Raw genomic sequence first — 15,995 nt, forward strand, 5'->3', positions numbered from 1 at the left:
GGGGTGGTTGAAGTCTGACCCTCTTCATCTCTCTGCAGCCTTTTTGGGATAATTTTTTTCTCGGCAACACAGCCAGGCTTTCCTCCCTGATGACACTAAGCAGGTTTCCATTCCAGATTAGGGCAAAAATTAAATAATATTTTTGAAAAGTCATTGTGAGATAACTGCCTTTCCACTGAGTTATGTTATTGTGACTTTTCTCACGATATTATGCACTTCTCCTCTGGCGATAACATTTCAAGAAGCGTGGCGATGGATGTTCAAGACATCAGAAGGTTTATTTCTATTGCAGTCACCACACTAGCCGTAATTATTTACCATCAAAGGTGATGTGTGTTATGCATGCAATAATGGAAAGGCAAGCCCCTTATACATGGGAGCAACCACATATGAGGGGTTTATAGTCCATGATTTCAAAGGAATTGTGGATTCAAAACTTCCCGATGATACGCTCAACTTTTGAAGAGTTATGCGATGCAATAACACCTCTTGTAGCGCCAAAAAAAGTCTTTCCATTGAGGTTTTGTAAAATATAGTTTTTTTGATTTGCCTGAAACACCACCTCATGCGAGCGTAAAAAATGTTGTTGTGATAAATGGTAGTTTTTTTCAAAATTGACATATTTCCATTAGGCATATTTCATATGCAAAATTTCAATTTGGGCAGGTTGAGGGTTAATGGAAACCTGCCTACTGTGAGGGTGTTGGTGCTTTGTGATTCTGCCCTGACTTGTTAAGGTCCCAGCTTTAAGGCCACTGTGACACCGCTGTCAACTGTTGCAGCCTTAGGCTCAAACCGAAATTTTGAAGTGGAGCTCAAACAAGCCATGTTCATGACTTTCTTTGTCTTCTCTGTGTATCCTCTCTTGTAACTTTTTCATGTCCTTAGTCAGGGATGACTCATTGTCCTCTTCTGCTAGAATATGACAGGTGATGTGGTCCAGGACAGGCTTAATGGCTGACTGTTACCCGTGTCTCTGAGGCACGTACATCAGTAAACTGGCTCAGACGTTCAAGAAACTGGCACACGTGCTCCATCACACTGATGTCAGTATCCTTGGGCATCACACGCCATGTTCCACTTTCTCCAGCTAGTGTTGAACAGACTAGCTGCTGTTGACTAAGGAAACGCTCAAGCATCTTGTGTGTAGACACGCATCAGGTCACCACATCACGAGTCAGAGCCTTCTGTGGCATATTGAGGGAAACTTGTTTCACTCTCAGTTTTCTCCTTCTCTTCCAGCTCCATGAGTGTTGGAACAAATGACAGCAGGCCTTTACTTCTGTGTCAGCTCTGAATTTTTTAGAGCCTTTGAAATGACCAAGCTCAAACTATGGCCAAAGCCCGCTAGATACTGCCAGGGGAACTCTTAATAAAAATCCTTGATCGTATTTGTTGTGTTACCTGCTGCACACACCCTCTGTAAACAACAAGGAAATAGATAATGGATAGTTATTTCTAGTGTTGGTGGTGCTGTTCATTATTCTTATTCTTATTCTACACAGAGTGCCAGTGGCCTATTAGCAGTCTTAATGATCATATAATGATCTAATACAGCTCAAATAAACTAAACTATTTATTATCATCATCAACTCTAGTATCCAATTAGTTTTATACTGTAACTTATGTTTGGCTACAAAAAAATGGTTAAACTGTAATATACTTGTATATTACTGGTATAGTATGAATTTGATAGCCTTTTGCTCTCTGCCAGCCAGAAAAATTATATTATTAAAATGAAAGGACTCTGCCCCACCATCTTATTCCCAGTTGATAAAAGAGGTTATGTGTTATGTTCATTCAGAGAAAATCAGATACACAATCAGAGGGTCCACTAAAAATGTTTAAGGCACTTGGCAACTATTTCTTTCATTCGTTGAAACATGGCAGCTACTAGATTGATTGAGTGATTCTTATGTAATTATTTTTATTTGTGATATTTACTTACTTTCATTGTTTTTTAGGTATTTTGTGTTATTGTTATTTGTAATGTTATTATTATGTAAATTCCTTTTTTGTATTTATTTATATATTTATTGCTTTATTTTAATTTATTTATTGATTTTCTCTTTCTTTGTTGTTGTTTGTTTCTGTTTTCTGTTTTTTGTCTGGCTGTAAGCTATCGAAGATCCAGGATGTGGGTGGTTGGGGAGGAGCTTCTTTTTCCAGATGTTTCCTGTCCATGTTGTATTAGTTTTTTGGGGGGTTTTTTGGTTGACATATACTGAAATTGAAAAAAAAACACTGTAATATACTTGTGGCTGGTAACATCAAACTAAGCTCACACAGAGGATTGCAATGACTAAACTACTGAACATGTTACTGTGTGCACTCGGTGAAAAGAGTCTGCAGACCCTGACAGAAATGTGTAGTTCTTTTACTCTTTTCCCCTTTCCGAAGGCCACACACCTCATTTCCATATATATGTGTGTGTGTGGTGTGTGTGTGTGTGTGTGTGTGTGGTGTGTGTGTGTGTGTGTGTGTGTATACCCCCACACCTGCACTAGTCTATATTAGTTACATTGAGGACGTAGAGAGCAGCATAACTTCTTCTACAGCTGCCAGACGCCAACCAACATTACCCGTTAGAGAATGGGTAAATTCAAAGCAAGACAGCAGAGAGCAGCTTGATGAGTGACGAAGCGTTTTTATAAAGACTTCCATCTTAAGTCTGACTAAAACTGGGTCAATTTCCCACGCTGAATGTTTGACTCTTCAAGCAGTGAGAGGAAAAACTCTGTTGTTTGTCTGCCTCTGTCACTGCACAGGGTTGTGAGTCTGTGTTATTTTTGTGTTTTTATTAGGCTTACTGACTACTACTTTATTAGGCTTACTTACTAGTCTCACTCTAGTATCCAAATGCACACCTGGCACACAGTCTGTGTTCAGGCATGTTTTGTAAAAACCAAACATCTATTTCTGAGCATTTTCAGTATTTACTCTTTAACCCAGCTGCTGCGTGTTGGATGCTCAGTAAAACACAGGGTAAGGACTTTACACTACAGTGTGCACTCCATTTGTGTATTGTGAACTACAACATAATAATAACATGGTCCATTTACAGCGACACAGTTCAGCACTCTCCCCTGACTGTTTTATCTCAGTTATCTTCTTCTTTTGTTCTTTTACGCCTACTCTTAGTAGACAGAGTGCTGCTTCCACCTGACAGTGTAACTGAACACATGAGCTTAAACCTATATCTAGTATCTATCACAGGACCTATCATTTTAACTCTGATCACAGCGTCTCACATGCTGGTCTCTCTTTCTAAAGACACAGACACAAATTTGCACATTTCTGACACATTAGAGAACAGCTGGAATAGTTAAAATACTGTGCTAAACTATTAAAGTTAAAAGAAAGCCAAATAACAAGACAGAAAATCAACAACTCTGTTAACGAAAGGTACTCTTTCTCACCAAATGGAACTAACTGGTTAAAGTGATCCTAAAAAACAGCGATAGGAACCCAGAGCCATCTTCTTACACTTATTACACTTATACACTAGGAAAATGTAGGTGGTCTCAAAAACTGAAAATCTGAAAGCTGAAAATGGCTTCATATATGATAAAAATATGCATACACACACAAGATTAATATGCAACATGACAGCTTTGTCAGGTCAGAATATGGCAGATCAGGACAGGAACTTTGCTGATCTAACTGTCGTCTGTGTTTTTACTTGAAAAACACACGCCCCTCTTAGAATTAGGGGATTAACAAGGCTGTTGCACAACCTGGAGATGATCATCAGCTTTTACCACACAGCCGGCAGCAGTGCTGCTGACAGGTTGCTGCATGACTGTTTGCATACTTTTATGTGGGATCTTCAAGAACCCATGTAGCTTGTTTCCTTTATGTGTAGCTGTTCCTTGAGGTTGGACACGAGTAGGAAAAAAGTGAAATGAAGGTTTTAAAGGATTCAGCTTTAGGTTGATCTGGCTGCGATCTTGTGTGTGATCTTTAAGCTTCGGCAGTTTAACAGACAGATCGCTTTAAGTGCAGATGTCGGTTTAGAAGGAGAAGGGGAGAGCACACATTCCTTGGGAATGCCAGAGCCTGTTGTCCGGGTTCTGGATGTAACTTTTCCCAGCCTCACCTGCTGTTTTTGGTCCATCAAGAAGTCTCTGATCTGTCAAAAGGTGCAAGTTGGCACAGTGAGAGTGACCAGGAAGAGTTACACAGACTTTTTGGGTGAGTTTTATTTTGTTCTGTTGAGTTTAAATGAACTGTGTTTCATGATGATTTAACAAAGTAATTAAGCCTCACCAGTCTTCTATGACCTGGAGAAATTTGAATTCAAAATGTGTACAGTTGTATTTCTCTGTGCGCACAATTATACCTGTGGTCATGTAACCTGTGATGGAGGGGTTTTCTGGGACCAGGATGATTGTGGAGATTTCCAAACATGAGGTGACGTCACACACCTGTTTTCCAGCCGTCCTCCTTCCGAACTCATCAAATACCGCCCCTTTAACAGTGCTTTCGGCATACGGACACAATGCCAGAAGGTACCTTTTGTGTGCGCGTGATACGTCCCTGAACAGCATCAGATGAGAACGTGGCCAAGCGAATGTGCGGCTGTATGGCACCTGCAGCGTCAGCCTGATGCGTGTACAGGCAGCATCACAGGAGAACACGGATGGAACCTGTTATTGGTGCATGAAACGCCACCGGACGGCATCAGGTTAAAACGCCACGGTAACATAATATGGGGAGCACAAGGGTGCCTATAGGGTGGGCAGGAGTGGCGGTGGAAACAGATTGCGAACTTTCATGCGGGAGACCAGTGTTTGCTTCCCGTCTGAATGTGATGGGTTTTTTTTTGAGTCCTCACCATATCCCACCTTACCCTAATCCTAACCATCTGTACCAGCATGTGTGTTTGTTGACATACCAGCGTTGGTTGCCATGTTCTTCTGTTTACGCATAACCACATGCTGCGTCATCCCGGAGTGCATATGTTACTTTTACTTTGTTTAGCTATTCCGAAGTCATAAACACAGGAGGCGAAACAATTTAAAGTTTAAAAAATGGATCACCTTTTATTTTTTTCTGACTTGCCTCTCAGGGCTTCCATATCTGTTCCATATCTATTCTTAAGTAACTCTTAAATGTCCTATTCTTGTGGTTTTATAATGTAGCTTTTATATCTTGAAGACATTTAGTTATGTAAATATACATTGCACTTTATAAAAGCTTTTTTTGTAAGGCGTTTAAAGAATGACACACTAAACAGGCACATTAGAGGTTAAGACCTCCCCTGTTCAGTGCTGCCCCTGTGATGCACTTCACTTGTCTATGGACCAAATATGGTGTCACATATGGCCTTTTTTGGACACTTCCCTCTTGTCTCTGCCAGTGTGGGAATGTGGCTTGCTTCAAGCCACATGGCCAAATATGCGATCCATCTATATATGCCCCATTTGCTGACGTGTGTGGGTTTACAGTATGTGATTGTTTGTCTTTTATATCTCCAGACTTTTTGTCTATTGTCTTGTCTTACAGTAACACTGATGAAGACCGCAAGCTGAAACGTTGTGTTCTGAATACTACAGATGCCACAGGAATTTCCCCTTCTTCATGCCTGATGAGTAAGTGAAGTTGTTCTGGATACTGAAACTCTGCTTCTGTCTTGAAAGTGAGAACAGATACTTGTGCAACCAACATTACCCGTTAGAGAATGGGTAAAATCAAAGCAAGACAGCAGAGAGCAGCTTGATGAGTGACGAAGCGTTTTTAAAAGACTTCCATCTTAAGTCTGACTAAAACTGGGTCAATTTCCCACGCTGAATGTTTGACTCTTCGAGCAGTGAGAGGAAAAACTCTGTTGTTTGTCTGCCTCTGTCACTGCACAGGGTTGTGAGTCTGTGTTATTTTTGTGTTTTTATTAGGCTTACTGACTACTACTTTATTAGGCTTACTTACTAGTCTCACTCTAGTATCCAAATGCACACCTGGCACACAGTCTGTGTTCAGGCATGTTTTGTAAAAACCAAACATCTATTTCTGAGCATTTTCAGTATTTACTCTTTAACCAGCTGCTGCGTGTTGGATGCTCAGTAAAACACAGGGTAAGGACTTTACACTACAGTGTGCACTCCATTTGTGTATTGTGAACTACAACATAATAATAACATGGTCCGTTTACAGCGACACAGTTCAGCACTCTCCCCTGACTGTTTTATCTCAGTTATCTTCTTCTTTTGTTCTTTTACGCCTACTCTTAGTAGACAGAGTGCTGCTTCCACCTGACAGTGTAACTGAACACATGAGCTTAAACCTATATCTAGTATCTATCACAGGACCTATCATTTTAACTCTGATCACAGCGTCTCACATGCTGGTCTCTCTTTCTATAGACACAGACACAATGGGCACATTTGCACTGAACAGATACTTGTGCAACTTGATGTTAGGGTAATTTTACAAAGCCTGCTGTTAGACTGAAAGAGACAGCAGTGTCCAAAAGTAGCTTAAGCAAATATTTGCATGATGTTTCTGGGAATGATTACCAGGGAATGAACTGTGTTAAGAAATTGCAGGCTAGAGAGGCTTACTACATTGGTTGATGCTTTGGTTAATTATTAGGCAACCATGACGATTTCCTGAGATGTATGGTGAATGTGTGTCATTACTTGCGTGGAGATTTCCAAAGTTTTAGAAAGTAGTGTTTTTTCGCTTATCCCTTTTTTTTTGTTTTTATTTGTTTTATCCACTGCCAGAGGAGGAGGTCACAGTTGTATGCCGCAGCTATAGATAAGGGAGACCATGAAGACCAGAGCTTGCATTACAAGAGAGTACGGTACCATCTTCCTCTTTCTGGCTGTGGCTGTTGCAATCTTTGTGCTTCATAACATGGAACATCTGGAGGTGAGCACTTGGTTTTAGTGGGATTATTTGAAGGATGAATGCTGTTTGAAATGTGAAATATTGATACTGTTTTGAATTGTGTGTTTCAAGGTGGCTAAGCAACTTTTCATTGTAAAAAAAAAAAGCAGTTAAAGGGCACTTACTGACAGCAACTCAGCTAGTAAAATGATAAGGCTGGTATTATTTTAAAATTAAGACCAAAACCATCAATGTGTTCCAACCATAGACTGTAAATAAAGATGGACATCTCCTCTGTTGATGTATTAAGAGACCTAGATACAGCATTGAACGGTGGACCCCATTCATTCTTATTAGAGTTGCTCAGTGGCACATGAAGCCAAAATGGTTGAACTGCCACATATTAAATTACTCTGAAAATCTGGGGATTGTCAGTAGTACTTCTACACTGTGCAACCCGTAGAGTGTGTGCATTACAGACTTACAGCCGCCGAATGCTGCCAGTTGCAGCTGAGCAGCTAACTTCTGTCCACCAAATGGCTAATTTCTGGTTTAGAGCTCTGCTTACTAGAGCGGAGGTAAAATATTTGAAGCTTGCAGCACTACTAGACTTTTGAAATGTTATGGCACTGAATGGATCAAATCCTGACAGGGAAATGAGTCATTTCAAAGAGGTTGTAACGCTCAAAGCAATTTATCCATTGATTTTCAGGCGTCTCTTTCACAATGTAAGTCAACTGTAGAAAAGTAATCTTGGTTCGCAGGGCATCACGTGATGGTAATTTCACTGTTTGTAAAATTCAAATGTTGGCTCTAAAGTCTAGCACACTTCCTGGGGACCTGATCTTCCCTTACCTCCACTGTGCAAAAATTAAACAAAAATATTTCGGATACACTACGATGGTTGTTTTCGCTGCCATCTTGTGTTGGTGAAATAAGTCGGTGCCAGAGTCTTTCCCTGCGGTATCAAGCTCCCGCCCATACACCTGTTAGACCAATTGCAAGCAGTGCCATTAAATGTGAGCACACCTATAGGCATACAAAGTTGTCAATCAAGATGTCATACCCCCTTTTTATAGCATCAAATTACTAATTAAAACCAAACTTATTAGATAAAATAACACTTGAACAAACGTCAGGGTGATAAGAACAACCTAAAATGACAGAAACAATCTTTGGGGGAAAACATTATTTGGAGGTTTTTTATTTTTTATTTTTTTATAAATACATTTGGCTTATGTCCCATATGCTAATATTGAGGGGTGGGTATTATGACTAATATTGCAGTCAGCCACCAGGGGACGATCAATATGTTTTGGTTTCACTTTTGGCATCAGGCTCAAGCAGCAACCTCCGAGGCTGAAAAGTGCCAAAAACTGCAGTTCATCAAATGGCTGCCTCCAAAACAGAGTAAATACCAAACATAACAGCAGAAATAAACATATTTACAGCCTGCCAAAAAAATAAGTTTTGGTCTCTGTAGCTATTTTAAATCTACATAATAACTACATGGAATGTTTTTTTTTTATATATATAACTCACCTGTTTACATTTTATTATGGCCCAAATTTGCACATATCAGAGGGCAAGGTCGTTTGAGTGACAGGCTGTCTTTGACCACAGTCTGTAAGTCACATCAGAGACTCAATGGTCAGATCCACTCTTTGCTCTTCCACAGCTCCAACCTCTTGTCCAATTATGGTCTCTTCTAGCTTCAAAAAACCAAAGAGGCAATGATCGAAATGCCAAATTTGAGGCAGTCCACAAACCAATGGGTGACTTCACAGTAGCTATGTCCATTATTTATACAGTCTATGGTCAAGCTGTCCATCTTCATTTTACAGTTTATGATTCCGACGGACTGGTTCTCATCATTTCTCACTAAAGGCATTTTTACTAATGGATCACAAATACATAGTTTTTAAAAAGCCAAAAGGCCCTGCAAGACCAACCTGTCTTTTAGATGTTACACTTGTATAGTACAAAACTGTTTTCTTTGCAACGTTGTGGCAATGTAATCGCTGCCTGGATTATGTTCAGAGACATTTTTTTCAGCAAACATCACTTTCATGCACAGTGCAGGTTTGGGAAGTAGTTGTTTAAGAAGACAGGCGGTGTGCAGGACCTTGGCACCAGAATTTTGGTTTTGCTTCCAGAGTCTAGACTATGTTTTGTCTTCTAAAATCCACCAAAACCTCTGAAAACTGTATATTTATACTAATACACACATGAGCAGCTGTAGACTACTAACTTATAATAATTTTAAGCTTTGGGGCAGGAAAAATCCTCCCTCTTGGCCTTCTTGTTTTATTTAGTTCATTTGCTTTCAGTGCATTTGTTTGATGCACCTTTCTCTCGACCCCCTACCAGTTTCAGCCTAAAGTGGTGTCCAGCATCATCTACCCGAGTTTTCTCACCAAGCCCAACATGCATCACAACTTCTGCAGCTTCCAGCCACTGTCCCCTGAGGACGCCGCGGAGGAGCGCCTGCTACTAGACTCCATTGTGTGGCCTGAAACTCCCCCTTTGCCAGATCCTCTTGTCGTGGAGCAGACCAGTGATCCAGCTCACAGCACCTTCACCATTCTCCCAAGGAGGGGAGGAGGACAGTGGCGTGTAGGGGATCAGCTGGAGGTTATGATTACAGTTTCTGACTTCCAAGGCCGTCCCAAAAAATTTGGGGGGGACTTTTTAATCGCCCGGCTCCACAACCTGAAGCTTGGTGCAGGTGTAGCTGGGCAAGTGGTGGATCATCTCAATGGGAGATACTCTGCTGTGTTCTCTTTACTCTGGGAAGGAGACGCACAGGTTGAGGTAATGCTGAAGACTAAAGCCTCAATCCCACTACACAAAAAAACCCAGTAACACCCGCTAACATCTGGCTTTTTGATGCAATGGAAATGTGTACAAATGGCATTCACACCAGGGTCAAAAGACTCTGCTGTAGACGTGGGTATTTATTTTCCTGCAGCTCCAATTTGCATTGATTTTAGCTCTTAACCTGTGAGATGCAATGACGCGCCGTCACTTTTTACCGTCTGTCTCCTCCGAAGCAGTGCTAAAACATCAGTTTATTCATTCAGAGAATCTGATAAGTAAGAGATATGAAAAGAGAGGTAACGACCGTGAAGTTTCCAGTCCTCTCTTCCTGCTGTCAGCTGTTTACCTGTTTTCCAACCTGTCCCTGACATCGTGTGAACACCAACACAATCCACAAGCACGCACACACACATTGAAAGGCACACTCATCTGTATACAAGTCTGCTCCTGGCAATTACAGTGCACTCTTTAGCCTGTTTTTAGCAGGTTTACCCGTGTTTGAAAAACCTGCACACGCTATAATTTTGGTGGGAAAGTTTGTTTAATGTGGTTGTACTAAAGGTGTTATATCTAGCATCTATTTGATTGTTCACTAAGCTCCACTATCCTTTTTTTTCCCTGTTGATTCGCCTGTTACCTTTCTCCCACCACACAGATGCAGTTGTGCAGTAACAATAATGGTGGCAATTTTTCCACTCAAAATCCTTAGTCATTTTAAAAACAACAGGACTTTTAAATTTCAGAGAAAATCATGAGTTAAATGTCAAATCTGAAGCTGGAGCAGTAGGAAATCTTTTTTACATTGGCGGACTTCACAGACATTCATTTAAATTAAAACCTTTGAGATTATTACTTTAAGTACTATTGACTTTATTAATCGTTATATATATGACTTAATTTGATTTAACTTGAAAAATCTTTTTCTCTGTCCAATTAGGTGACACTGGTTCACCCTAGTGAGGCTATCCCAGTGCTGAACAGACTGAACAGAGAAAATCCTGACAGGATTCTCTTCAGAAGCGTCTTCCGCTCAGGCTCACTCTCTGAAACCGCCTACTGTAATGTCTGTCTTCGCGCAACCCAGCCGCTGTGCAACTACACTGACCTCCGTACAGGCGAGCCTTGGTTCTGCTACAAGCCAAAGCAGCTGAGCTGTGATGCCAGGATCAGCCACGCCATGGGAGAAATCAAAGAAAACCTCAAGGCCAACGAGGAGAAGCTCTTCAGAGGGTGAGGGGGCAGAGAGACATGGCTGGCATTTTGTGTGACTTCTAATAAACACATACATACAGGTAGCGTTACCTATATGCATGTCCTTAGTGGTAAGTTTAAGTTTCAATCTAGAGATAAAGTTTTATACTTATACGAATTAAACTAACCAGTCTGATTCATTGTTGCCATACATTAAGAACATTGGGAGAGTATTTGCTGTGATTCATTTGTAAATTCATTGCAATTTAATTTTATTTTGGATATGGTCACAAATTATCGGGTGCATGCTTATTATTATGATTAATTTTGCCACTTTAGGGCAGCACGTATGTATGATAATAATGAGAAACCAGACTTTAACACGGTGCCTGTTCAGTTCAATGGAAGTGCTCGCCTGGCGAGTACATCCAAAAAAGTTTTGTAGCTTTCAGGTTAACTTCCACAGTATGCAGCCCACTAAATATGCCCAATAGTGTTTCCCCTGCTGGCCCCGCCAGCAACTTTCTGCTCAGCTTATACTCTTTATATTATGACAACATCACACATAAGATTTAAATTACTTTTCTATGCTCGAGGAAGGGTGAAAAATTCATAATAGAAAGAGTTATGACTGACCTTTTTTACAGTTCTAGATGTATTACAACTGTATTACAGACATGTTATTTTTAATGGTGGTCCATAGAGGAAATACTTTTTGGCCACAGTCAATTTCAAGGGTACTGTGACCTTGTATTTCTCATTCAAGTGTTTGCTATCTCAAGAGCACCTTGAGGGAATGTCTTCAAATTTGGTACAAACATCCGCTTGGACTTAAGGAAGAACTGATTAGAATTTGGTGATCAAAGGTCAAGGTCACTGTGACCTTGTGTCCCCCTAATTTAATGAACGAGATACCTCCAGAAGGTCTACAGGAAATGTCCTAAAATTTGCCACAAATATCCGCCTCAGGAATAAACTGATTGGAATTTAGTGGTCAAGGTCATGGTCACTGTGACTTGACAAAACATGTTTCTGGCCATAATTCTTTACTGATTACAACAAAACTTCACACAAATGTCTAATAAAGATAAAATGATAAAGTGATGACATTTCAAATCCAAAAGGTCAAGGTTTAACTTGTCACGTAAAACACTTCTCTGGCCATTACTCAACATCATATCTCAGGAACAGAGGTACATTTGGTCAGATACTGTATTCGTGACACCAACCTTGGTTGTCCACCTTGAAACTGTGCTGATTGTGTAGATCTTTTGTGCTGCTGCATTGAAGATGTGTGTGAAGCATCCATTATTTCACAGACATGGATGTAAACTGTAACTGCAAAGTGGTAATTCTAGTTTCATGGTGTGGTGTGTATTTAAGATATTTTATTATTTTATTATTATATTACTTTTCAGAGGTGTCAACATGAAAGTCTTAATCCGGGCTTCGGGACCTGCCAGTGTCACTGTGTTGCCAAAAGAGGAAGGTAAAGCATGATTTTAACTAATGCCACCGCTGCCTATAATGATTATATGAAACAGGCTTGAAAGGCGTGGGAAAAAAACACTAGTTTCTTCAGGGAAGTGTTCTGTATGGAGATGTATTCAGGTCATTATGAGAAGAGTCCTGGGAGCATGGAGCACTGAGCACTGGGCTTAAAGTTTGTGAATGGGGCACCAGCTGTAAGCAATGTATCCTGTCCATAAGAGATTGTCCATAAGAGGTTCCAATCACTTTGTACCTTAGGTTTGGTATTTTCATGGTTTTGTTGGCAATTACAAAAAAAATTTAAAATTAACCCCACCCTTATCCTTTGACTTCCTATCAGGTCTAGAGGTTACGAGGATCAATGTGTCATCTGGACCCTCTGGTTATTACTACCAAGGTGTGTGGCAAGCACTAGGTGGAACCACAGTCCACCAATTTGATGCCTCTGCCACCACTAAGTGTTTGAAAGGCAAGGTGGTCAACATGAATGGAGACTCCACAGTCAGGCAGTTTTTTGAATTCCTCAATGGCGCACTTCCAGGTAACTGAATCACAGGCATCTCTAGCAACAGTTTGATCAACAGTTTGTTCACACTGCAGCTTCATTTGTTCCCTCTGTAATATTTTCAGATCTTAAGGAGTTTGACCTGCACAGCCCAAAGAAAGCTGGGCCTTACATGTCCTTGGACTATGTGAACAACATCTTTGTGATGTCTCGTTTCCATGGTCCCCCTATCCGTATTGTCCCTGTTTCAACCAGCGAGCTTCATTACATTGCCAATGAACTAGAGCGCATAAGTGGAGGCACCAACACTGTCGTAATTTTTGGCATCTGGGCTCACTTTGGCACATTCCCCATGGAGATCTACATCCGGAGGCTGCAGAACATCCGCAGGGCGGTGGTGCGGCTGCTGGCAAGGGCTCCAGACACGGTGGTAATTATCCGGACAGGTAATCCCAAAGATTTAACACTTACTGTGTCGCTAACAAACAGTGACTGGCACTCGCTGCAGTGTAACAAGGTTCTCAGAGCCATGTTCAGAGGACTCAATGTTCATCTGATAGATGCCTGGGAGATGGTCCTGGCCCACCACCTGCCGCACAACCTCCACCCACCACCTGCTATTATTAAAAATATGATTAATGTTATCTTGTCCTATATATGTCCTCAGCAATTCAGCACTTCTGGTTTCCTTGTCTCAAAGGCATTGGGTTTTTCTAGATAGGTTTTTGGTTAGACGCTTAAAATAAGGTTTGTGGTGAAGAGACCTTCACATATTATTCTGCAACATAAAATAAACACCCAAACTTGCTGACTTTGAGGCTCTCAGAACCTCATCACACCGCGTCGCACCAAACACAGCTTTACAGCCTTGTAGCAGTGGTGACGCGACCCTTGTGTAGTTCATTTTAGCCTAGCAATAGCTTTTTACTTCTAGGGATTACATTTAGGTTTCAAAAATCCTAAAAGTGGTGTCAATTTGTGAAGACTATTTTGCTGAATAAAATGTGTGAGTGTCACAAACGTGTGTTTACCACAGAGCATATTTTCAGCAATAATCCAAAGCCTAATGGAAAAATCCCATAGGCTTTTTGACAGGGGAACCAGGGCAAGGTTATCTTCTGGGTTAGCCTACAGAAAAACATTATCACTGGGGCACTTGATTGCTATACTGGACCAACATTAAAATCAACCAATCACGGCCCTGTAACATAGTGTGCTGCTTCTGCACTTCTTTCTAAATTCATTTGTGCTTCTTTAGAGTCCAGCCAAGTTTTAAAACTAGTTATGCTATGCCAACAAGTAAGCTATAAGCTACAAATTAGCTTTCTGACTACTACTGCTAAGCCAATATTTTAGCCTATTGGCAGGATAACTCATCAACATAGGGTGTGATCGGAAACCCTCACTCTGAGAGCCGGATCACACTCTGGCACAAACTGGACTGTTCTTGAATTTGGAGCGCGGTTTAGTGTTGCCAGATGTCGTCAGATGTCTCATTTGAGCTAATTTCCTGGCTCCTACGTCTGTGTTGACGCATCACTTCTCACAGAATCTCCTCACAGCCAATCGCGTCAGTCATCATGCTGATGTCAGCTATGGGCTGCATCGACTAAGAAACAGTTTCTCTTTGTGGCAGTGAGTATGGGTAGATTTGTAGATGTGTCAGAGAGTCGTTTAAATAGCTAATAAGCTAACTCACAAACCCTGCAGTAGTTCGTAAGGGCTTTGGTCAGTGTTACTAAGGATTTTAAATTTTAGTAACTTCAATTTGCAAAACTTAGCTAGCCTAGTTTTGAAGAAGCGCAAAGGAATTTTGAAAGAAGTGCAAGAGCAGCACACTGATGATGTCAGAGGGCAGTGATTGGTTGATCATAATGTTGGTTAATGTTGGATGTTGATCCAGGAGCATGTCCTTTTTGGCTGTATCACATTGTGTGGGGAGCTGCAGCCCCACACTGTTTTCAGAGTCTGTGATCTCTGACCAACTCAACAATGCAGATGTTCTTCTGTTGTTTTGGTTTTTCTTCATATATACATATATATAGATTATTTTTGGGTAGTTGGGCTTTTTTTAAAAAAAAAACTTTTTTTATTTAATTCTAAATAATTAAAACATGATCTTCCAGAAGTCTACCTCTCTGTCTTTGATCTTGTACAGCCAAGATACGGCTATATCATAGCTGCTGTTGCTGTCTTAATTTTATTAATTAATTAATGTTTAGAAAAATTTTTACCTATACTGTGCCTTCACTGTGAATCTCCTCATATCATTTGGCTGACAAGATTAAGCAAAAGTTTTGTTGTTTTATTTTTTACAAAGCCAACTTGTACAGAAAATTGTGTTGTCCAGTCATTTGCAAGGGAAAACTATCGTCTGCTGTTCTGTCACGCATTCTTGACTACTTGAAAGGGCACACATGCTTTTTAAACGAGAGATGTTGTATCCCTTGTACTTGTCAAATATTTTGCGTTGAATGTGACATGGTGCAATGGTGAAGTCAAGACAGGGAAAAGATAAAACCGACTGTGAATGTTCTGATAATACTGAACTAGTCAAATAAAATGTAAAGCATGAAACATTTGTAGCTTTGTTTTTAAAGCACATCCCACCCATAACATCCTGAAAAAAAAAAACAAAAACAAAACTTAATTGCCAACAATGTTTTATGAATGTAAATGCATAATGTTTGGAGCTGTAACTTGCATTGTAACATTCCTGAATCCAATGAAAAACAGGCTCAATAGGTATCAGACAGGGAGAAAACCTTGAAGTCAATACGGTAAGAATATCTACAGATTAAAAAAACACTGTGATATTACACACCAGTGAATGGTATGCAAAATTTGCCGTTTTTCAAAACCTTAATCAACGATGAAGTAATATTGCATCTTTGATTTTTGTATATATCTGCAATGATTAGTATGTCTTTCCCACAAACAAGTTTCCAGGAAATTAGTATCATCTTTCTCATGAAAATGTACAGTTAAAATATCATAAAAAAGTGAGGTTTTGGTTTTGTGGCAATATTTAGCAAGATCTGCACGAAGGTATAAAGTAGTGGAGAGATGAATTTTTGAAAATGACAGATTCTTCGTTCCTTTTATTAATTTGAGTACTGTAACTATTCAACAACAGTTATTCTTACGAAAACATGTT

At 40.3% G+C, this 15,995-nt stretch overlaps 1 protein-coding gene across 1 annotated transcript; it reads left to right on the forward strand.

Moving 5' to 3' along the window:
• The first annotated feature begins 6,633 nt into the window (after positions 1 to 6,633).
• Positions 6,634 to 15,415, forward strand: LOC121961265 (NXPE family member 3-like). Its single transcript, XM_042511179.1, has 6 exons — positions 6,634 to 6,873; positions 9,202 to 9,645; positions 10,589 to 10,881; positions 12,261 to 12,331; positions 12,674 to 12,874; positions 12,964 to 15,415. Exons 1-6 carry the CDS (start codon positions 6,772 to 6,774, stop codon positions 13,557 to 13,559), a joined length of 1,707 nt encoding a protein of 568 aa, XP_042367113.1. The 5' UTR covers positions 6,634 to 6,771; the 3' UTR covers positions 13,560 to 15,415.
• The last annotated feature ends 580 nt before the right edge of the window (positions 15,416 to 15,995 follow it).

This window comes from Plectropomus leopardus, chromosome 22 (assembly GCF_008729295.1).
Source record: "Plectropomus leopardus isolate mb chromosome 22, YSFRI_Pleo_2.0, whole genome shotgun sequence".
Lineage (NCBI taxonomy): Eukaryota > Metazoa > Chordata > Actinopteri > Perciformes > Serranidae > Plectropomus > Plectropomus leopardus.

Bases quoted from the DNA above. Each gene is read 5' to 3' on its own strand.
- LOC121961265 (XM_042511179.1), top strand. From the start codon at position 6,772: ATGAAGACCAGAGCTTGCATTACAAGAGAGTACGGTACCATCTTCCTC. The intron at 10,882-12,260 runs GTGAGGGGGCAG...ATTACTTTTCAG, and splicing joins GAGGAGAAGCTCTTCAGAGG to AGGTGTCAACATGAAAGTCT. The intron at 12,875-12,963 runs GTAACTGAATCA...TAATATTTTCAG, and splicing joins CCTCAATGGCGCACTTCCAG to ATCTTAAGGAGTTTGACCTG.